Raw genomic sequence first — 24132 nt, forward strand, 5'->3', positions numbered from 1 at the left:
ATAATCAATAGAAAAGCCTTTATTGGCTATTACAGCAATCAGACGCTTCCTATAATTGCAGACCAGCTTTTTGCATGTCTCCACAGGTATTTTTGCCCATTCATCTTTAGCAATGAGCTCCAAATCTTTCAGGTTGGAGGGTCTTCTTGCCATCACCCTGATCTTTAGCTCCCTCCACAGATTCTCAATTGGATTCAAGTTTGGACTCTGGCTGGGCCACTCCAAAACGTTAATGTTGTGGTCTGCTAACCATTTCTTCACCACTTTTGCTGTGTGTTTTGGGTCATTGTCATGCTGAAATGTCCACTGGTGACCAAGGCCAAGTTTCTCTGCAGACTGCCTGATGTTGCCGTTGAGAACCCTCATGTATTGCTCTGTTTTCATGGTGCCGTTTACTGTGATTAGGTTCCCTGGTTCATTGGCTGAAAAACACCCCCCAAAGCATTAGGTTCCCACTACCATGTTTGACAGTGGGGATGGTGTTCTTTAGGTTGAAGACTTCTCCTGTTTTACGCAAAATGAAGGAAACATCATTGTGACCAAACATTTAAATTTTTGTTTCACCTGACCATAACACAGAAGACCAGAAGTCTTCTTCTTTGTCCAGATGAGCTTTGGCAAAGGCCAAGCGAGCTTTTGTGTGCCTTATCTGGAGAAGTGGCGTCCTCCTTGGTCTGCATCCGTGGAACCTAGCAGTGTGCAGTGTCCATTGGATTGTCTGCCTTGAGACATTGCCACCAGCAGAGCCCAGATTCATCAGGATGGCCTTGGTGGTGATCCTTGGATTCTTTTTCACCTCTCTAACTATCCTCCTGGCCAGCACAGGTGTCACTATTGGCTTCCGACCGACATCCTCTGAGATTTTCCACAGTGCGGAACATCTTGTATTTTTGAATAATACTTTGCACTGTAGCCACTGGAACTTGAAAACATTTAGAAATGGCCTCGTAGCCCTTTCCTGACTTGTGAGCAGCCACAATGCGCAGCCGCAGGTCCTGACTGAGCTCCTTTGTCTTAGCCATGACTGTCCACAAACCATTTGCAGAGAGCTGCTGTTTTTCACCTGTTGAGTTGATTAAAACAGCTGTTACCAATTAATCAGGGTAATTAGGATGCTTTAGAACAGCTTGGACTATTTGGAATGGTATAGAACTTTTGATTTTCTCACAGACTGTGACAGTTTGTGATGGGTATGAATAATTTTGGACTGGACACTTTTTGCTCAGATGTAAATAAAAGCTGAGAAATGTTTTTTTTTTTCCACAATAGTGCCTCTTGTACATCGTCTTATTATCTTTTGGGAGACACCTATGTCATTTCCCGTCATAAAAATTGCTTGCTGGTTAAATAAAAGTAACTTTAAGTCACAATTTGCCAGGGGTATGAATAATTATGGACAGCACTGTATACATACACTCACCTAAAGAATTATTAGGAACACCTGTTCTATTTCTCATTAATGCGATTATCTAGTCAACCAATCACATGGCAGTTGCTTCAATGCATGTAGGGTTGTGGTCCTGGTCAAGACAATCTCCTGAACTCCAAACTGAATGTCAGAATGAGAAAGAAAGGTGGGCTACAACAGCAGAAGACCCCACCGTGTACCACTCCTCTCCACTACAAATAGGAAAAAGAGGCTACAATTTGCACAAACTCACCAAAATTGGACTGTTAAAGACTGGAAAACTGTTGCCTGGTCTGATGAGTCTCGATTTCTGTTGAGACATTCAAATGGTAGAGTCCGAATTTGGCGTAAACAGAATGAGAACATGTATCCATCATGCCTTGTTACCACTGTGCAGGCTGGTGGTGGTGGTGTAATGGTGCGGAGGATGTTTTCTGGGCACACTTTAGGCCCCTTAGTGCCAATTGGCCATCGTTTAAATGCTACGGGCTACCTGAGCATTGTTTCTGACCATGTCCATCCCTTCATGACCACCATGTACCTATCCTCTGATGGCTACTTCCAGCAGGATAATGCACCATGTCACAAAGCTCAAATCATTTCAAATTAGTTTCTTGAACATGACAATGAGTTTACTGTACTAAAATGGCCCCACAGTCACCAGATCTCAGCCCAATAGAGCATCTTTGGGATGTGGTGGAACGGGAGCTTCGTGCCCTGGATGTGCATCTGTGGGAAACTACTACTGATATTTTAGCCATAATATATTTACATAAATTATAATATATTATATATTCTAAATATATAATAATATATGTAAATATATTATAGCTAAAAACTTATATATATGTTTAAATTAAATTTTGCCTCTATTTCTGAAAAGTTTCTGGCAGGATTCGAACTCACAACCTTCTACAATACAGCCAAGAATCTTAACCACTGCACTATAGAGCTGCATGGCCAATTCCTAAGAAGAAAATAAAAGATGAGACTTCTGCTATATAGGAATACTTACTTATTTCATGCAATAAAATGCAAATTAATTATTTAAAAATCATAATCATTTCTGGATTTTTTTTATTTTATTCTGTCTCTCACAGTTGAAGTGTACCTACAATAAAAGTTACAGACCTCTCCATTCTTTGTAGGTGGAAAAATGTGCAATATCACTAGTGTATCAAATACTTATTTTCCAGACTGTATATATGTATAGGTTTATGTATATATGTGAATGGGAAGTATATATATATATGGGTTATGTGTGTGTGTGTTTAGTGTATATAGTGTATTTATTTGTGTGTAGTGTATATATGTTGTATATACAATTTATGTGCGGTGTATGTCTGTTAGGTTCATATAACAGAAATGTCAGCATTACAAAAGTGTCAGTAATCATGCAAATCATTCTTCTGAGATCAGTAGTTCCATATTGCCAGTAAATAATGGTGTTCCGGTTATCAGTGATAGTAGTAATTCAATAGAAAAGAACAGTACTGACCTTTGAGAATAGTGGCAAACTTTATTTTTAGTGCATCATTGCAGGTAATACATGGGATGCAGATGTACATGTAGATCAGCCACTGGCTGTTTTGTGTCTTCTGATACTATCTCAAGATGGATTTTCATATGTTTGTCCCCCTTATATTACCTGCAATGATGCACTAAAGTAGCTACAGTATTGCAATCGTTAATGGTGAGTGCCATTTATTTTGATTATTATTTATGTGTGCATAGCATCAGGGCCGTCTTTACCAAGGGGCAAAAGGGGCAGCTGCCCCGGGCCTAGTTGCTCCTGGGGGGCCCAAGGCAGCTGCCTCTTGAGTCCGGCTAGCTACTGCCCTGGGTGTCAAGCTGTCAGCTACACAGGCATCGTACTGTGTTAAAGTTGTGATCTAGGACCTTAGATGACATCATCACCATGTGACCAGTAACCTAACAATTACTGGTCACATGGCTATGAGGTCATCACAGGTCCTAGCTTTTTTGTGTGAAGATTACATCAGAAAAAGGTGACAGGGGCTGTTATGTTAATATACTGTAGACTACTGTATAGTGGGGTGCTGTATACTGTGTGGGGGCCTGTATACTGTGGGGGGCTGTATATTGTGTGGGACTGTATACTGTGTGGTGGGCTGTATACTGTGTGGGGCTGTATACTGTGGGGGGCCTGTATACTGTGGGGGCTGTATACTGTGTGGTGGGCTGTATACAGTGTGGGGGCCTTATACTGTGTGGTGGCCTGTATAATGTGGGGGGGCCTGTATAGTCTGGGGGGCCTGTATAGTGTGGGGGGCTGTATAGTGTGGGGGGGCCTGTATAGTGTAGGGGGCTGTATATTGTGGAGTGCTATACTGCTGTACTGTATACTGTGGGGGTCTGTAGACTGTGGGTGCGGTATAGTGTGGAGTGCTATAATGCTGTGCTGTATAGTGTGGGGGGCTGTATCATATATAGTTTGGGGTGCTGTATACAGTGAGGTGTTGTATACTGTGAGGTGCTGTATACTGTGGGCTGCTATACTGCTCTACTATATACTGTGGGGTACTGTATAGTGTGGGGTGCTATACTGCATACTGTGTGGTGCTGTATACTATAGGGTGCTATACTGCATACTGTGGGGTGCTGGGGTGCACTGTAACACTAGGGTGAGCCGAGCCCTGGTCTCCTTCCTGCAGAGCGGTGCCCACTTCCAGCCTGAGCACTGATCCTGAGCCGCTGGAGTCTTCAGAACTGGAAGCATTTACAGTCATTCACTGTACTCTAGCAGATGTGTGGATTTTTTTGTGTGTGTGTTGTGGTGGATGGCGTGATTGCCTGCTAAGGTGTGGGAAGGCGGGATCCAGGGGGCCCAAGTAAATTTTTGCCCAGGGTCCAATCAATATTAAAGACAGCCCTGCATAGCATAAACTGTATATGATGTATGTGTATTTACAGGATGTGTAGTGTCTTTCTATATATGTTCAGTGAAGCCGCATGTCTGCCATTCCCTGTTTAGTAAGGAACCTGTTGTTAAAAATTTGAATTCCTCTTCTGCACTCATCCCCTTCCCATCCAGAATTATCAATCACAGTTATAATTTATCATGCCCTGCACTGCAGAATTCTGGCTTCAAAAAATCAGAAAATAGTGCTTTGCAACTTTTTGGGCTCATCAATTTAATCATTTTGGGACTTTTTCATGTTTACATTACTTACACAATGTTTAGACAAGTGGCCTGGTTATCTATGTTAATTAGTTTCAGTCCAGATTTATCATTGTGACTTTTTAAAGGAGTTGTCCCATGAAAAATATTCTACAGTTTTCAAATCAGCACCTGAATCTGAATACTTTTATAATTGCATTTAATTGGAAATTTAGTATAGCCACTGAGTTATTAAATAAAATGTAACTGTATAGCTCCACTTGCTCTTTGTTCTTATTCTTATTTCCTTGTCCAGCTCACTGAGATGGTCGCACATGCCCAGTTTCATTCTTCAACTGCCTCCTGAGCTGTAATAGGGGGGAGAGCTCCAGCAGAAAAGACACGCCTCCTGAGCTGCAGCATAAATTACACTCTCCTTTCGCTGTTAGCTTGATATAAATCTAGCAGAGCAATGAATGTTGAAGTCTTCATGTGTGGTACAGGGCTGGTTCTAACTTTTTTAGAAAGACATTGTGATAGACTATATGATTTCTATATGATTTTCATTTTTTACAAAGTTACAAATAGGTCCAATAGGGGGCTGCCATGAAAAGACTGGTGTAACCCCCCTAGATAAAAGTGTTTTTTTTTTTTTTTTTTTTAATAAAGAGGTCGTTTATCAAGACTGGTGTTCACAGAACCCTGATACCTGTGTCCAGGAGTGAGCTGTGCCTAATTTATTAAGTGCATGCACCAGAAGCTGAAGCTTATGTCCGCTTGGAGCTGGTGTAGACTTGAGCTGTAACTTACGCCAGTTTCAGGCGTATGTTATAGTAAATTCGATCCAGTGGCTTCACACATTCCCCTATCTCACAAGTCTACTGCCTCAGGAAAACCTTTGATTTTGCCCTGTCTTGCTAAAAAACATTTCTCAAATCCACTGTTTCCTCAACATCAAGTCAACTAAAGTGCATTATTGCAACATTGTTTATTGTGGCATTCCACCAACACTTTTGTAATTCTCCAACCGACCCTTAAATGGTTTTTCAGGGTTACTATTGTTTTTAACAGATGTACTCATGTAGTTGCTTACCTCATGTACATCTTCTCCAATTTTATATATTTTTTTTAGTTTGGACTACTGACCCATTTTCACAAACCCCTATGGTTGTTTGTAGCACTTCCCGGTGCTGTATTCAACCATACCCATGATGTACAGTACTACTCCTTTTTCTGCGACAGCTCCAGCACTGCACCCTCCCACCCAATTATATAATAGACACTCTCCTACAACTGTCCTTGTTGCTGATTTGACACGCCCAATGACATAACAGGAGATAATGCTCAAAACAGAAGATAGAAGCAATAAAAGTAAAGAAAATATATTACAAAATTACAGGTACCTTCATAACTGAATATTTTAGTTGCAGTTGATGCAAGCCTGAAAACCCCTTTAAATCTGCCCCCTAGTTAATCTGTCTCTCTCAGTGTTCTTCCTCTGATTCTCCCTCTGCTAATCCCTTTACTGGCTATCTATTGCCCATCAGATCTAGTGCAAAATATTAACAACTATACACGGCTGTAAATATATTGTCCCCTCCATAGATTTCTGACTTAATCTTTTGATATCTCCCCACTTAACCCACTTAATCTCGGATCCTCACATGAGCTCCTTCTTTGCTATCCTCTTGTCTCCTCCTAAGGCCTCGTGCACACGAACATCTTTTTCCAGTTTACTTTCAGTTTTTTTGCGTTCCGTATACGGACTGTATACGGAACCATTAATTTCAATGGATTCGCAAAAAAAAATGAAGATACCTTCCGTTTCCATATATCCGTTTTTCCGTTCCATTTAAAGCTAGAACATGTCCTATTATTGTCCGCATAACGGACAAGGATAGTACTGTTCTATCAGGGGCCAGCTGTTCTGTAAAAAACGGTATGCACATGGATGCCATCCGTATTTTTTGTGTATCCGTTTTTTGCAAAATACTGAAAAAAACATATGGTTGTGTGCAAGAGGACTAACACAACCATCTTTCCCATGCATTACCCATACTCTGGAACTCTATTCCACGACTGAGCAGACATTCCTTCACCTTCAAAACCATCAAATGCAAACTGAAAACTCACATCTACAGAAAAGCCAACAACCTAAAACAACTTAGCTGCCACTACAGTACCATAATAAGTACCTTCTACCCTTACCTACTGTCTATTGTGATGAAAGTATACAGTAGATACTTTTCCTTTTATATATGTGTTGGTCTTATTCTCTCTGAAGATGTTAAAGAATAAGGTGTTATCTAGAATGGATTTGAATTGTTCTGGCAAACCTGTTCATTTTCATAATAATTTTCTATGGCTTTTCTGTGTCACAGCTGTAAGCCATGATAAAGACAGTTTCCAGTGGAAGATGCACACTTAGTGTCCCAGCAAAGAACTCTTATCGTATGGTAGTCCTTGGTGCTTCGAGGGTGGGCAAAAGTTCCATTGTTTCACGATTCTTAAATGGACGCTTCGATGACCAGTATACACCAACAATTGAAGATTTCCACCGCAAACTATATAATATAAGAGGTGATATGTACCAATTGGACATTTTAGACACATCTGGCAATCATCCCTTTCCTGCTATGAGAAGACTCTCTATCTTGACAGGTAAGAACTGTCTTTCTGTATGTTTATATCTTAATAAAGCTTGAATAAGGAAAACAAAATTATACTGTATGAGAAATTAGGAACCTAAAGGGGTTGTCTCTCTTCAGCAAAGAGCATTTATTATATAGAGGAAGTTATTATAAGGCACTTACTCAGTGTCGGACTGGGGTACCTAGGGCCCACCAGTAAAATTTATTTTGGGGGCCCACCGTATGGATACATTCAAATATAATAATTCATTTAACAGGTTTTTTATTTGAACATAGGTTGATTGAGGTGCTATACATTGAATATATGTATGTAGTGCAGTAAATCTAATGTGTTCTGTGCCACTTGTGCAGGAGATGGGAGACAAGGGGCCCACCTTGCTCAGGGGCTCACCGGGGGATTCCCCTGTAACCTTGTGGGCCAGTCAGAGCCTGCACTTACTAATGTATTGTTATTATTAGTGCTGGGAGCAAATATTCGAATCGCAAATTTTAATCAGGAATATCGCCACTTTGAGAATTTGCGAAGATTTAGAATATAGTGGTATATATTTGTATTCGTGAATATTTAAGATTTTTTTTCATCGGTAACCTCCCTTCTTGCTTGTGGGCCAATGAGAAGGCTGCAATATCTTTGTCTGAGTTTAGCAACATCCCAGGGAAGTTGCCTACCACTTACTATATAAGAACCTCCCCAGCAGCCATTTTCTATAGTTTTATGGAGTTCTGAGAGAGATAGCACTGTCATTGCTGTGCTCTGACACTGGGTTAACAAAGTTTGTAAAAATCAGTTTTGTATACCTTAAGGGGAGTAGTTTCTTAGATGGGGTCACTTTTTAGCAGTTTCTTCTTCTAGGGGTGCATCAGGGGGGCTTCAAATGGGACATGGTGTAAAAAAAAACAGTCCAGCAAAATCTGCCTTCCAAAAACCGTATGTCATTCCTTTCCTTCTATGCCCTGCCGTGTGCCCGTACAGCAGTTTATGACCACATATGGGGTGTTTCTGTAAACTACAAAATTAGGGCCATAAATATTGAATTTTTATTTGGCTGTTAACCCTTGCTTTGTTACTGGAAAAAATAGATTAAAATGGAAAATTTGCCCAAAAATCAAAATTCTGAAATTTTATCTCCATTTGCCACTAACTCTTGTGGAACACCTAAAGGGTTAACAATGTTTGTGAAATCATTTTTGAATACCTTGAGGGGTGTAGTTTCTAGAATGGGGTCATTTTATGGTGGTTTCTATTATGTAAGCCTCACAAAGTGACTTCAGACCTGAACTGAAAAAAAGTGGGTTTTTGAAAACTTCAGAAAAATTCAGAAAAAAGGCTTCTAAAGTCCCCAAAAAATAAAATGCCATACCCAAAATAATCCTAACATGTAGTAGACATATGGGGAATGTAAAGTAATAACAATTTTTGTAGGTATTACTATGTATTATAGAAGTAGAGAAATTGAAACTCGGAAATCTGCTAATTTTTCCATTTTTTTTGTAAATTTGGTATTTTTTATAAATAAAAATGATTTTTTTACTCCATTTCATCAGTGTCATGAACTACAATATGTTCCGAAAAAACTATCTCAGAATAGCCTAGATAAGTCAAAACGTTTTAAAATTATAACCACATAAAGTGACACTGGTCAGATTTGCAAAAAATGGCCTGGTTCTTAAGGTGAAAATAAGCCCGGTCCTTAAGGAGTTAACAGTGACCTCCACAGTGTCTGCCTCTTTACCAGTTACCTCTACAGTGCCCGCCCCTTTAACAGTGACCTCCACAGTGCCCGCCCCTTCCGCATTGCACATCCCTTTATTAGTGCCCGCCCCTTTAACAGTGACCTGCACAGTGACCGCCCCTTTAACAGTGACCTCTACAGTGCCCACCCCTTTAACACTGACCTCCACAATGCCCGCCCCTTTAACAGTGACAGCCCCTTTAACAGTGACCTCCACAGTGCCCGTCCCTTTACCAGGGACCCCCCTTTAACAGTTACCTCCACAGTGCCTGCCCATTTAATATTAACCACAACAATGTTCACCCCTTTAACAGTGACCTCCACAATGCCCGCCTATTTAACTGTGACCACCTCTTTAACAGTGACCTCCACATTGCACGTCACTTTAATAGTTCCCGCCCCTTTAACAGTAACCTGCACAGTTACCGCCCCTTTAACAGTGACCTCCACAGTTACCACCCATTTAACAATGACCTCCACAATGCCCGCCCCTTTACCAGTGACCTCCACATTGCACGTCCCTTTAGTAGTGCCCGCCCCTTTAACAGTGACCCGGACAGTGACCGCCCCTTTGACAGTGACCATCACAGTGTTTGCCCCTTTAACAGTGACCTCCACATTGCCGCCCCTTTAACAGTGACCTCCCCAGTGCACACCCCTTTAACAGTGAGCTCCACATTGCCCGTCCCTTTAATGGTGCCGGCCCCTTTAACAGTGACCTCCACTGTGCCCGCCTCTTTAACAGTGACATCCACAGTGCCCGCCCCTTTAACATTGACCCCCACAGTGCCCATTCCTTTAACAGTGCCCGCCCCTTTAACAGTGACCTTCACAGTGCCCGCCCCTTAAATAGTGACCTCTACAATATTCGCCCATTGAACAGTGACTTCCACAATGCCTGGCCCTTAAACAGTGACCGCCTCTTTAACAGTGACCGCCCCTTAAACAGTGACCTCCCCAGTGTCCGCCCCTTTAACAGTGATGTCCACAGTGCCCGCCCATTTAATAGTGACCACCACAATGTTCGCCACTTTAACAGTGACCGCCACAGTGCCCGCCCCTTTAATAGTGACCCCCCTTTAACAGTAACCTCCACAGTGCCTGCCCCTTTAACAGTGACCTGCACAGTGCACGCCCCTGAAACATTGACCACCCCTTTATCAGTGACCTCCACAGTGCCTGCCCCTTTAATATTGACCACCCCTTTTACATTAACCTTTATAGTGGCTGACTCTTTAGCAGGGACCTTAACAATGCCCATTCCTTTAACAGTTACTTTCACAGTGCCCGCCCGTTTAACAGGAATCTCCATAGTGCCCGCCCCTTTAACATTGACCACCCCTTTAACAGTGACCTTCATAGTGGCTGCTTCTTTAGCAGTGACCTTCACAGTACCTGCCCCTTTAACAGTAACTTCCACAGTGCTTGCCCCTTTAACAGTGACCTCCGCACTTCCTGCCGCTTTATCCATTCGTCCATTTAATAGTGAACACCCCTTTAACAGTGACCTTCACAGTGCCCACCCCTTTAACAGTGACCTCCACAGTGTCTGCCCCTTTAACATTGATCTCCACAGTGCCTGCTCTTTTAACAGTTACCTTCACTGTGCCTGTCCCTTTATCAGGGACTTCCACACTGCCCGCCCTTTTAACAAAGACTTCCACAGTTCCAGTTCCTTTAAAATAGTGAACTCCACAGTGTCCACCCCTTTAGTAGTGACCTCCACATTGCCCCCCCTTTAACAGTGACCTACACAGTTAGCGCCCCTTTAACAGTGACCTCCACAGTGCCCGCCCCTTTAACAGTGACCTCCACAGTGCCCTACCCTTTAACAGTGACCTCTACAGTGCTCTCCCCTTTAACAGTGACCTTCACAGTGCCCACTTCTTTAACAGTGACCTCCACAGTGCCCACCCCTTTAACAGTGACCTCCACAGTATCTGCCCCTTTAACAGTGACCTCCACTCTGCCTGCCCCTTTAACATTGACCGCCCCTTTAACAGTGACTTTTACAGTGCCCGCTGCTTTAACAGTGACCTCCACAGTGCCCTTTCCTTTAACATTGACCACCCCTTTAACATTGATTTTCATTGTCGACGCCTCTTTGACAGTGAGCTCCAAAGTTCCCGCCACTTTAACAGTGACCTCCAAAGTGCCCGCCACTTTTACAATGACCTCCACAGTGCCCGCCCCTTTAACATTGACCACACCTTTAACTGTGACCTTCATAGTGGCTGCCCCTTTAACAGTGACCTTCACAGTGCCCACCCCCAGACACTGTGGAGGTCACTGTTAAAGGGACGAGCACTGTGGAGGTCACTGTTAAAGGGCCTGGCACTGTGAAGGTCACTGTTAAAGGTGCGGCCACTGTGGAAGTCACTGTTAAAGGAGAAGCCAATATGAAAGTCACTGTTAAAGGGGTGGTCTATGTTAAAGGGGCGTGCACTGTAGAGGTCACTGTTAAAGGGGCGGGCACTGTGCAGGTCACTGTTAAAGAGGCGGTCTCTGTGGAAGTCAATTTTAAAGGGGCGGGCACTGTAAAGATCACTGTTAAAGGGGGCGGTCACTGTCCAGGTCACTGTTAAAGGGGTGGGCTTAAAAAAAACAATCACTTAGATTTCAACATGTCCTAGTTGCCTGTGGATGACACTTTTATAGGGAGGCGGATCTGTGGATGACACATACCGTATATAGCATCTTATGCTATATGTGTCATCCGCATTTCCCCCTCCATAACAGTGTCATCTACAAATCCCCCTCCCTATAACAGTGTCATCCACAGATCCCCCTCCCTATAACAGTGTCATCCGCAGACCCCCCTCCCTATAACAGTGTCATTCACAGATCCCCCTCCCTATAACAGTGTCATCCACAGATCCCCTTCCCCACCTCTCACAGGAGCGTACATTTGACATTTGTAATCCATATCCTGCAGTAAATTTAACTTTAAATCAGGATTTAGCGGCCACTCATCTTTACTAGTACCTTAACCTTAGACCACTCAGCTAGCTTTGGTATTAGGGCCAGGCTACAGCCTGCAGCCACTGCCTGTTAGTTGTTACCGAGCGAGCGCTGATTTCTGCAGGTCAGAAGATACGGATTACAGTTTAGAAGAAATGTACACTCCTGTGAGCTGTGTCCAGTGGCGGATCCAGAGCCTGGTCTCGGGAGGGGCACTTCCAGATTATTTTCTGTCTGCTGCCACAAAACACTGGTGCTTATAGAACAGACTACACAGTGTAGCGGAATACTGTATATTTTGTGGCACAGTGTATGCTATATGTGTATAACAAACATATTTCACATGAAAACTTACAATTACTTGGCTTGGCCCTTGGGGATCTCGGACACGACTTCAACACTTTGGCTGGGGGGCTCGGTGGAGCTGATGTTGTGTTTTATCCTAATGAGAAAGATTTCATAATAAGGATTTGGGGAAGGGGCAGAGGGATAGCAGAGCAGAGAGAGGCTGGTGCTGCTACTAGGGGGTCATACCATGGTAGTAGCACCTCTTGTAAATGCCTCCAGTTGAGCTAATGTCCCTCATAGTGCCCCCATAATGTGCCAGTATAAAATACCCCTATATAGTGCCCCCAGTAAATGCCCCATAGTGCTCCTCTCCCCCTTCCTCCTAGTGCCCCCCATAATGTACCAGTATAAAATGCCCCATATATCGTGCCCCAGTAGATGACCTCAGTGTCCCACATCATTTGCAAGTATTAAATACCCTTTCTTAGTGCCCCCGTAGATGACTCCATAGTACTCCTCTCCCCTCTTCCCCATAGTACCCATCATAATGTGTCCCAGCATAAAATGCTACTGTACAGAGCCCCCCATATAAAATACCCCTTCTTATTTCCCCAATAATGTGCCAGTAACAAGAGCCCCCAATCATGTGCCAGTAACAAGAGCCCCCAATCATGTGCCAGTAACAAGAGCCCCCAATCATGTGCCAGTAACAAGAGCCCCCCATCACATGCCAGTAATAAGAGCCCCCTATCATGTGCCAGTTATAAGAGCCCCCCTATCATGTGCCAGTAACAAGAACCCCCCATGTGCCAGTAACAAGAGCCCCCCCTAATGTGCCTGTAAAACTATTGTACATATATAAAAAAAAAATAAACACTGATACTTACCTCCATGTCAGCAATGCAATGCAGGCCTCTTCTGACCTGTGGTTAGACCAACCTATAAGAAAAAACTCACATATAATGTGTAGATAACACTGGGGTCTAGTATAATATACTGAGCCAACCCAAAAACAAAACCAATAACCCCAAAGAAAAGTGGGAGACACACATATAAAATATATGTAATTTATTAAGACATGATCACATAACAAACAATATACGCTATGAAACATAAGGCACAAGTGTACAGGAGGGGGGAGACCTCATGTAAGGAGGTCAGATAGAACCTCTCTCCCAAACACCCAGCTGGCAGGGAAAAAAGATGTCACAGCCCTAGGTATACATCAGCATGAAAATTGTGAGAACTGTAGGTTCACTCAAAGTAACATGTACTGGTATGTATGTTGCATGCACAGAAAGATAAATGAAAAAATTTACAAATAGCACAAGGCAAACTAGCCCACCCAAAAACCTGGGATGGCTGCATAAGGTATGCACATAGCCATTGAACTGTACATTACAGACAGAGGCAAGTGTGCCAAGTGCAGGTGGTAATAGAGATATAAAAAGAAATGTAACAACTAACTGAGCAAAACAACAAAATATGTATTACCCATGATATGCTGGACCCAGAGCGTGTGACCAAAAGCTGCACCTCGACGCACTGAATACATGATAAAAACAACGAACACATAGTAAAATAAAAAGCATGATTTATAGAAAGGACCTGAAGCTAGCCGTCTCATTGAGACCTTTAGGGATCTCACTCTTAAGCAACACAATCCATTTGGTCTCCAGCTGCAAAAGGCGTTTCTTGATATCCCCTCCACGGCAGCCCAAAGACAACCTATCAATACCCATACATTGTAGCCCACGAGGATCCCCCCTGTGGTGATCCCTAAAATGTAGGGCTATTGTCACGACCCTTGGCCTTAGGGTTTTCCCCATCCTCAGCCGTGACAGTATGCCCCATACTGTCACGGCTGAGGATGGGGAAAACCCTCAGCCGTGCGGTATCAGCAGATGGAGTCGCTGCAAGGCCAGGACAGAGAATTAGGGAGCTGGTCACCTCCTACACATCCCTAATTCTGACCCTGTCTCCTATCCGTATGAGCCAACCCTGAAGGTAGGAGGGCTCATACTCCGGAACCTGATATTCCTGCTCGCCCTCAGGGTGGCTCTGGACTAGGAGCAGGGTAAGACGGCCCGTTCCTCCTAGACACGGAGGAACAGGAGTCTCACTGGCCGATCTACATAGAAAGGGGAAACATAAACAGACATATGGCATTGACAGGTAAGTGAGACTAGTACCACACTTACCTGCCACAGACACACAACCTGGAACCCACGTGCAAGTGCTGTTATCCACAACCAACACCAAGGACACAGCACACAACAGACATCACACGGGAACCCAGTAAACCATATGCTGCAATAACACATAAACCATAAACTAACACCAGACATAAAGTTTATGACCACCAGGGTGGCCCTCACTGGCAGATGGTAAATAACCAGGAGGCTGTCTCCAGCAAGCATGGCTGAAGCACCCTCTCTGACTACTGCCTTCCACTGAGACTTTATAGGGCCAAGTAGCCACACCCACAGTCAGACACACCCAGTGCACATACACACTAGGAAGGAAGTTAACCCTTCCAACACCAGGGAAGGGAAAACATCAACTTAAAGGGGAAGTGCACACAACACATATAACACCCCGTGCACACTGATAAAAGGCACACCTATAGGAGAGGTTGCCAGGAGCAACCGCATGCCTACTGCAGCAAGCTGCCTAACACCGCTCAGGCTGCACTGCTGCCACATACCCAATGTTGCCAGCGGCAACCACACCAAGACCGCAGGCAACTGCATGCGGCCACAAGAGTCACAACCATGACCAAGGGTCGTGACAGCTATGGGTTGGAACTGGCTCCCCTCCTCCTGTGTAGTAGTGGCTGCCTGCCGGATTTTGCTTGCATGTTCAAAAATCCTAACACGCAACTCCCTGGTGGTCATCCCAACATACAGGACCTTGCAAGGGCAAGTTATAAGATAAATCACAGAGGCAGTCCTGCATGTGATATGTTGCACAATTTGGTATTCACGTCTGCCCTCGGAGTCCCCAAATGTAGAAGACCGGATCATATACCTACACACCTGACAATTATTACACGGATAGGAGCCCCACTTTGGACCTTTGCTGCCAAAAATGTAAGATGACGAAGGGGATACATAGTGGCTGCTGGTAAGCAAATCACCTAGATTTTTTGAGCGTCGCCATGTCACCTGGGGATAATCCTGAAGAGTTGCCCGCAGGTCACTATCCGAGAGCAGTATTGGCCAGTGTTTTGTTAGTATTTTTGTGCATGCAACATACATACCAGTACATGTTACAATTTTTATGCTGATGTATACCTAGGGCTGTGACATCTTTTTTTCCCTGCCAGCTGGGTGTTTGGGAGAGAAGTTGTATCTGACCTCCTTACATGAGGTCTTCCCCCCTCCTGTACACTTGTGCCTTATGTTTCATTTATTGTTTGTTATGTAATCATGTCTTAATAAATTACATATATTTTATATGTGTGTCTCCCACTTTTCTTTGGGGTTATTGGTTTTGTTTTTGGGTTGGCTCTCTTCTGGCCTGTGTCCCAAGCTGTATGGCTCAGGCGGCGCGATTACGTCATCGTGCCGCCTGGGCCGGCCTCTGATATGCTGCCGACTTAGTGCCTGCAGCCTATCAGAGGAAGGGGAAGGGACACGCCTCTCCCTCCCCTGCCCCGCCGCGCTAGAACAGGCTGAACAGGCTGATGACTATGCAGATGAGCACAATTGAAGCGCTAATCTCCCAGTGCCCGGCTGCAGCCGCTCAGTTGGGGAAGCACATGGGGGGCACAGCGTGATGTAGGGGGGGGCGTGGCCCCCTCTGGCCCCCCCTTGGCGATGCCACTGGGCGGGTACTGTAGAGGTCACTGTTATGGGGGAAATGTTGATGTCGTTTTACAACACACGGAAACATAAAATTAAATAGATGAAATATAACCGTGCGAAGCAGGGTCCTTCTGCTAGTTTTTTATATATATAAGAGACAGATAGTTAGTGGGAGATAGTTAGTGTATGTTAGATCGTGATATAGTGTAGCTATCCATACATACATGCTACAGACATAGTGCTGTGATGTCACACAAGTTCACAACAATACTTAGTGCACCAGTCAGTAATATGTAGTCAGACCTGCTAAATTGTTGCATGTATTGCGCAAAAATATGCGCATCATTAAATGCCAATTTGCGCAATCGCGAATATATTGAAGCACTCTATCTGCATATAAAGCTATTGTGATGTTCTTCTGTGCCAACCATTTTCTCCAGTCTCAGGAAACTTCTAGCAGCTTGAAAAATGTAGCAACAGTGACCCACACCTATATTGTGAGCGCAATACGCGCATATTACATTGACGATTTTCGCACTCAAGAAAATAATCGCAAATTCTCGAATATATGATGAATATTCGCCCAAATAGTCGTGAAATATCGCGAATTCGGACATTGTCCCTGCCACTCATCACTAGTTATTATCCATATTGCTTTCTTTGCTGGCTGGATTCATTTTTCCATCACATTATACACTGCTTGTTTACATGGTTAAAACCACTCTGTAATCCATCAGTGGTGCTCGTGCTTGCACACTGTAGAAAAAAGCATCAGCCTATCTGTTGGCCTGGACCATGGGAGCACACATAGGCTACTGTTTTTTCATATAGTGTGCAAGCATGGCCACCACTGATGGATTGCAAAGTGGTCATAACCATGGAAACATGGAAGTATTCCAATCTGAATGACTGGCAGGAAGCTGCGGGCTAAAGCAACTGTGTATGGGGAGTGAGGGAAGGCAATTTAGGCCATCTTGAGATGATCCTCACATTGTAGGATTCAAAATAGCCGTAACTAAGGGAAAAGCTCAAGGAAAACAATGGTATGTGAAGAAACTAAAAATTGCTTTATGCATAATGCTACAGAGGCAGAAACATATGCTAAAATTGATTTTTTGATTAAAACATGACATTTACACTTTAAGTTTTTCATGGTCATATTTCAAAAACTATATTACTATAATGGAGTTATATTTTTCAGTTTCACCATTTTGTGGTACATATAACTTATCCATGAAAATTTATTAATTCTTTCTGAGGGGGAATGAAATTTGTACCGAATTTTGGGGTGTCCGTGGCACGGACCCGAACCCGAACCCGAACATTTTCGTAAAAGTCTGGGTTCGGGTTCGGTGTTCGGCGCTTTCATGGTGCTTTTTGAAAGGCTGCAAAGCAGCCAATCAACAAGCGTCATACTACTTGCCCCAAGAGGCCATCACAGCCATGCCTACTATTGGCATGGCTGTGATTGGCCAGTGCAGCATGTGACCCAGCCTCTATTTAAGCTGGAGTCACGTAGCGCCGCACGTCACTCTGCTCTGATCAATGTAGGGAGAGGATGCAGCTGCTGCAGTTAGGGCGAGATTAGGCACTAGACAGGGATTTACTCAGCAAAAACACTTAATGAAGTGATCGATCTACAGCTGTGAATCATTCATCTTCTGCTATTAAAATTGCTCACTGTTTTTAGGCTGCCCAGAGCGTTTTTCAGTCACTTTTTTGTGGGGTGATCGGCGGCCATTTTGTGTCTTGTGGTGCGCCAGCACAAGCTGCCACCAAGTCCATTTAACCATCAATAGTGTGTTGTTGTTTTTTTTGCTATATCCTACATCAGGGGCTTGGCTGTGCTTGCTATTTATTGAGGGGTGAAATACAATTGCCAAAATAGCAGTACCCTAAATCTGGTGTTTCAGCTGTGGCTAGCCAATTGTAATACTGTCTGCTGTCTGGCAAAGGATATATTTTTGTTCTGGGTTGAAATACAATTCCCAACTTAGCAATTCCCTAAATCAGTGGTTTCTGCTGTATCAGGCCTACTTTAAATCGATCCATAAAAGGGTATATTAGATTGAAGGTGCGGATAGTGTCATCCTCAAGAACTTAACACGCTACCGTGCATTTCCAAGTTTAATTCTGTCCGTAAACGTATATCTGTCAACCAGCGCCTAAATAATAGGCCTAAAATTTATATTTAGCTAAATCTGTGGTTATTGCTGTGGCTGGTCAAGTTATTTGGTGTCCGCCAAAGCACAGTTTTTGTTCTGGGTTGAAATACAATTCCCAACTTAGCAATTCCCTAAATCTGTGGTTTCTGCTGTATCAGGCCAACTTTAAATCTATCAATAAAAGGGTATATTACATTGAAGGTGCTGATAGGGTCATCCTCAATAACTTCACACGCTACCGTGCATTTCCAAGTCTAATTCTGTCCGTAAACGTATACCTGTCATCCAGCGCCTAAATACTATTCCTAAAATTTATATTCAGCTAAATCTGTGTTTATTGCTGTGGCTGGTCAATTATTTAGTGTCCGCCAAAGCACAGTTTTTGTTCTGGGTTGAAATACAATTCCCAACTTAGCAATTCCCTAAATAAGTGGTTTATGCTGTATCAGGCCAACTTTAAATCTATCCATAAAAGGGTATATTAGATTGAAGGTGCGGATAGGCTCATCCTCAATAACTTAACACGCTACCGTGCATTTCCAAGTCTAATTCTGTCCGTAAACGTATACCTGTCATCCAGGGCCTAAATACTAGGCCTACAATTTATATTCAGCTAAATCTGTAGTTACTGCTGTGCCTGTATTAGTGTAATACGGTACCTAGATAGATAGCCAGATAGTGTTAGGTGTCTGTAATAAAAGGCCTTAATTTGAATTCAATACATTGGGCCAAATAATTTTTTCTTATTGTGGTGAACGGTAACAATGAGGAAAACATCTGGTAAGGGACGCGGACATGGTCGTGGTGGAGTAAGTGGACCCTCTGGTGCTGGGAGAGGACGTGGCCGTTCTGACACAGCCACACGTCCTAGTGAACCAACTACCTCAGGTCCCAGTAGCCGCCAGAATTTACAGCGATATTTAGTGGGGCCCAATGCCGTTCTAAGGATAGTAAGGCCTGAGCAGGTACAGGCATTAGTCAATTGGGTGGCAGACAGTGGATCCAGCACGTTCACATTATCTCCCACCCAGTCTTCTGCAGAAAGCGCACAGATGGCGCCTGAAAACCAAGCCCATCAGTCTGTCACATCACCCCCATGCATATCAGGGAAACTGTCTGAGCCTCAAGTTATGCAGCAGTCTCTTATGCTGTTTGGAGACTCTGCTGGCAGGGTTTCCCAAGGGCATCCACCTAGCCCTTCCCCAGCGGTGGAAGACATAGAATGCACTGACGCACAACCACTTATGTTTCCTGATGATGAGGACATGGGAATACCACCTCAGAACGTCTCTGATGATGACGAAACACAGGTGCCAACTGCTGCGTCTTTCTGCAGTGTGCAGACTGAACAGGAGGTCAGGGAGGAAGACTGGGTGGAAAACGATGCAGGGGACGATGAGGTCCTAGACCCCACATGAAATGAAGGTCGTGCCACTGACTTTCACAGTTCGGAGGAAGAGGCAGTGGTGAGACCGAGCCAACATCGTAGCAAAAGAGGGAGCAGTGGGCAAAAGCAGAACACGCGCCGCCAAGAGACTCCGCCTGCTACTGACCGCCGCCATCTGGGACCGAGCACCCCAAAGGCAGCTTCAAGGAGTTCCCTGGCATGGCACTTTTTTAAACAATGTGCTGACGACAAGACCCGAGTGGTTTGCACGCTGTGCCATCAGAGCCTGAAGCGAGGCATTAACGTTCTGAACCTTAGCACAACCTGCATGACCAGGCACTTGCATGCAAAGCATGAACTACAGTGGAGTAAACACCTTAAAAACAAGGAAGTCACTCAGGCTCCCCCTGCTACCTCTTCTGCTGCTGCCGCCTCGGCCTCTTCTGCTGCTGCCGCCTCGGCCTCTTCCTCCGCCTCTGGAGGAACGTTGGCACCTGCCGCCCAGCAAACAGGGGATGTACCACCAACACCACCACCTCCGTCACCAAGCATCTCAACCATGTCACATGGCAGCGTTCAGCTCTCCATCTCACAAACATTTGAGAGAAAGCGTAAATTCCCACCTAGCCACCCTCGATCCCTGGCCCTGAATGCCAGCATACTGGCCTATGAAATGCTGTCATTCAGGCTGGTGGACACAGACAGCTTCAAACAGCTCATGTCGCTTGCTGTCCCACAGTATGTTGTTCCCAGCCGCCACTACTTCTCCAAGAGAGCCGTGCCTTCCCTGCACAACCAAGTATCCGATAAAATCAAGTGTTCACTGCGCAACGCCATCTGTGGCAAGGTCCACCTAACCACAGATACGTGGACCAGTAAGCACGGCCAGGGACGCTATATCTCCTTAACTGCACACTGGGTAAATGTAGTGGCGGCTGGGCCCCAGGCGGAGAGCTGTTTGGCGCACGTCCTTCCGCCGCCAAGGACCGCAGGGCAACATTCTTTGCCTCCTGTTGCCTCCTCCTCCTACTCGGCTTCCTCCTCCTCTTCTTCCACCTGCTCATCCAGTCAGCCACACACCTTCACCACCAACTTCAGCACAGCCCGGGCTAAACGTCAGCAGGCCATTCTGAAACTCATATGTTTGGGGGACAGGCCCCACACCGCACAGGAGTTGTGGCGTGGTATATAACAACAGACCGATGAGTGGTTGCTGCCGGTGAGCCTGAAGCCCGGCCTGGTGGTGTGCGATAATGGGCGAAATCTCGTTGCAGCTCTGGGACTAGCCGGTTTGACGCACATCCCTTGCCTGGCGCAGTTCATTCACAACTACGCCGACATGTCAGAGCTGCTGCATAAAGTGCGGGCCGTCTGTTCGCGCTTCCGGTGTTCACATCCTGCTGCTGCTCGCCTGTCTGCTCTACAGCGTAACTTCGGCCTTCCCGCTCACCGCCTCATATGCGATGTGCCCACCAGGTGGAACTCCACCTTGCATATGCTGGACAGACTGTGCGAGCAGCAGCAGGCCATAGTGAAGTTTCAGATGCAGCACGCACCGGTCAGTCGCACTGCGGAACAGCACCACTTCAGCACCAATGACTGGGCCTCCATGCGAGACCTGTGTGCCCTGTTGCGCTGTTTCGAGTACTCCACCAACATGGCCAGTGGCAATGACGCCGTTATCAGCGTTACAATACCACTTCTATGTCTCCTTGAGAAAACACTTAGGGCGATGATGGAAGAGGAGGTGGCCCAGGAGGAGGAGGAGGAGGAGGAGAAAGAGGGGTCATTTTTAGCACTTTAAGGCCAGACTCTTCGAAGTGACTCAGAGGGAGTTTTTTTGCAACAACAGAGGCCAGGTACAAATATGGCCTGCCAGGGCCCACCACTGGAGGACGAGGAGGACGAGGATAAGGATGAAGCATGTTCACAGCGGGGTGGCACCCAACGCAGCTCGGGCCCATCACTGGTGCGTGACTGGGGGGAAACGCAGGACGATGACAATACGCCTCCCACAGAGGACAGCTTGTCCTTACCTCTGGGCAGCCTGGCACACATGAGCGACTACATGCTGCAGTGCCTGCGCAATGACAGCAGAGTTGCCCACATTTTAACGTGTGCGGACTACTGGGTTGCCACCCTGCTGGATCCACGGTACAAAGACAATGTGCCCACCTTACTTCCTGCACTGGAGTGTGATAGTACAGTACAAGTGTGATAGTACAGTACGAGTACAAGCGCACATTGGTAGATGCGCTACTGAGAGCATTCCCAAATGTCACAGGGGAACAAGTGGTAGCCCAAGGCGAAGGCAGAGGAGGAGCAAAAGGTCGCCAACGCAGCTGTGTCACGGCCAGCTCCTCTGAGGGCAGGGTTAGCATGGCAGAGATGTGGAAAAGTTTTGTCAACACGCCATAGCTAACTGCACCACCACCTGATACGGAACGTGTTAGCAGGAGGCAACATTTCACTAACATGGTGGAACAGAACGTGTGCACACCCCTCTACGTACTGACTGATGGTTCGGCCCCATTCAACTTCTGGGTCTCTAAATTGTCCACGTGGCCAGAGCTAGCCTTTTATGCCTTGGAGGTGCTGGCCTGCCCGGCAGCCAGCGTTTTGTCTGAACGTGTATTCAGCACGGCAGGGGGCGTCATTACAGACAAACGCAGTCGCCTGTCTACAGCCAATGTGGACATGCTGACGTTCATAAAAATGAACCAGGCATGGATCCCACAGGACCTGTCCATCCCTTGTGCAGATTAGACATTTATAACTACCTCCCCTTAACCATATATTATTGTATTCCAGGGCACTTCCTCATTCAATCCTATTTTTATTTTCATTTTACCATTATATTGCTGGGCAACCCAAAGTTGAATGAACCTCTCCTCTGTCTGGGTGCCGGGGCCTAAAAATATCTGACAGTGGCCTATTCCAGTGTTGGGTGACATGAAGCATGATTCTCTGCTATGACATGAAGCCTGAATCTCTGCTATGGGACCTCTCTCCTCTCTCTGGGTGCCGGGGCCTAAATATCTGACAATGGACTGTTCCAGTTTTGGGTGACACGAAGCCTGATTCTCTGCTGACATGATGTCACGGAAGGTGTACAGGAAACAAGACAATGCAAAATAAATATATGACTCACTGGATCCAAAACTAAGGAACAAAAGGGAGACCCCTGCATAAGACCTGGCAATCTCCCTGACTGCTGAGCCTATGTGAGAATCCACAATCCTAGAAATTCAAGATTCCCATCAACCATAATCGGCAAAGGCGAGGGTACAATGGGTTGAACATAAGGTTTCAATAAGGACTTATGAAAAACATTATGAGGAAGATCAAGACGGTAGGCAACAGGATTGATGACAGACAGGATTTTGTAAGGCCCAATAAACCTAGGACCCAACTTCCAGGAGGGAACCTTCAATTTGATATTCTTGGTAGACAACCACACCAGATCACCAACATTCAGGTCCGGACCAGGCACACGTCTCTTATCTGCCACACGCTTATATCTCTCACTCATGCTCTTTAGATTATCCTGAATCTTTTGCCAAATAGAAGACAAAGATGAGGAGAATCTGTCCTCAACAGGTCAACCAGAAGGCCCCTCTCCCGAGAAAGTCCCAAACTGCGGATGAAACCCATATGCACCAAAAAATGGTGACTTATCAGAGGACTCCTGACGACGGTTATTTAAAGCAAACTCACCAAGGGACAAAAAAAGAACACCAATCCTTCTGATTCTCCGCCACAAAACAGCGCAGATATGTCTCCAGATTCTGATTGACGCGCTCTGTCTGGCCATTCGACTACGGGTGGAAAGCAGAAGAGAATGACAACCGAACCCCCAAGCGAGAACAGAAAGCCTTCCAGAATCTGGAAACAAACTGCGTGCCCCTATCAGAGACTATGTCTGAAGGAATACCATGCAATTTGACAATGTGATCAATAAATGCCTGCGCCAGCGTCTTAGCATTTGGCAAACCAGGAAAAGGGATGAAATGCACCATTTTGCTAAAACCACCACCAGAATCACAGTCTTCCCCGAGGAACGAGGCAGGTCCGTTATGAAGTCCATGGACAGATGTGTCCAAGGACGGGAAGGAATGGGTAAGGGAAGGAGAGGACCTGATGGCCGTGAATGAGGGACTTTGGCACGAGCGCAAGTCTCGCAGGCTGCCACAAAACCCTCAACCGACTTACGAAGCGCAGGCCACCAGAATCTCCGAGCGATGAGATCCACTGTGGCTCTTGCCCCCGGGTGCCCAGCAAGGACCGTATCGTGGTGTTCCTTAAAAATCTTGTGTCTTAAAGCGAGAGGCACAAACAACCTCCCAGGAGGACAAAGATCAGGGGCCTCTGACTGGGCTGCCTGCACCTCTGCCTCCAATTCAGGAAAAAGAGCAGAGACCACCACACCTTCAGCCAAAATGGGACCCGGGTCTTCAAAATTCCCACCTCTCGGAAAACGACGTGACAGGGCATCTGCCTTCACATTCTTAACCCCAGGGCGGAACGTGACAACAAAATTAAACCTTGAAAAGAACAAAGACCATCGGGCCTGTCTCGGGTTCAGACGCTTGGCGGACTCCAAGTAGGC

The 24132-nt window shown here is 45.4% G+C and overlaps 1 protein-coding gene across 1 annotated transcript in view; it reads left to right on the forward strand.

Annotated features, from left to right (window-relative positions):
* RASD2 (RASD family member 2) overlaps positions 1–24132 on the forward strand; it is a 286407-nt gene that overhangs the window by 56307 nt on the left and 205968 nt on the right. The window contains exon 2 of the mRNA XM_044301356.1: positions 6911–7190. Coding sequence (XP_044157291.1) covers positions 6920–7190 — 271 coding nt within the window. The 5' untranslated portion in view covers positions 6911–6919. The remainder of the gene's footprint in view (positions 1–6910; positions 7191–24132) is intronic.

Source organism: Bufo gargarizans, chromosome 7, assembly GCF_014858855.1.
Source record: "Bufo gargarizans isolate SCDJY-AF-19 chromosome 7, ASM1485885v1, whole genome shotgun sequence".
Taxonomy (NCBI): Eukaryota; Metazoa; Chordata; class Amphibia; order Anura; family Bufonidae; genus Bufo; species Bufo gargarizans.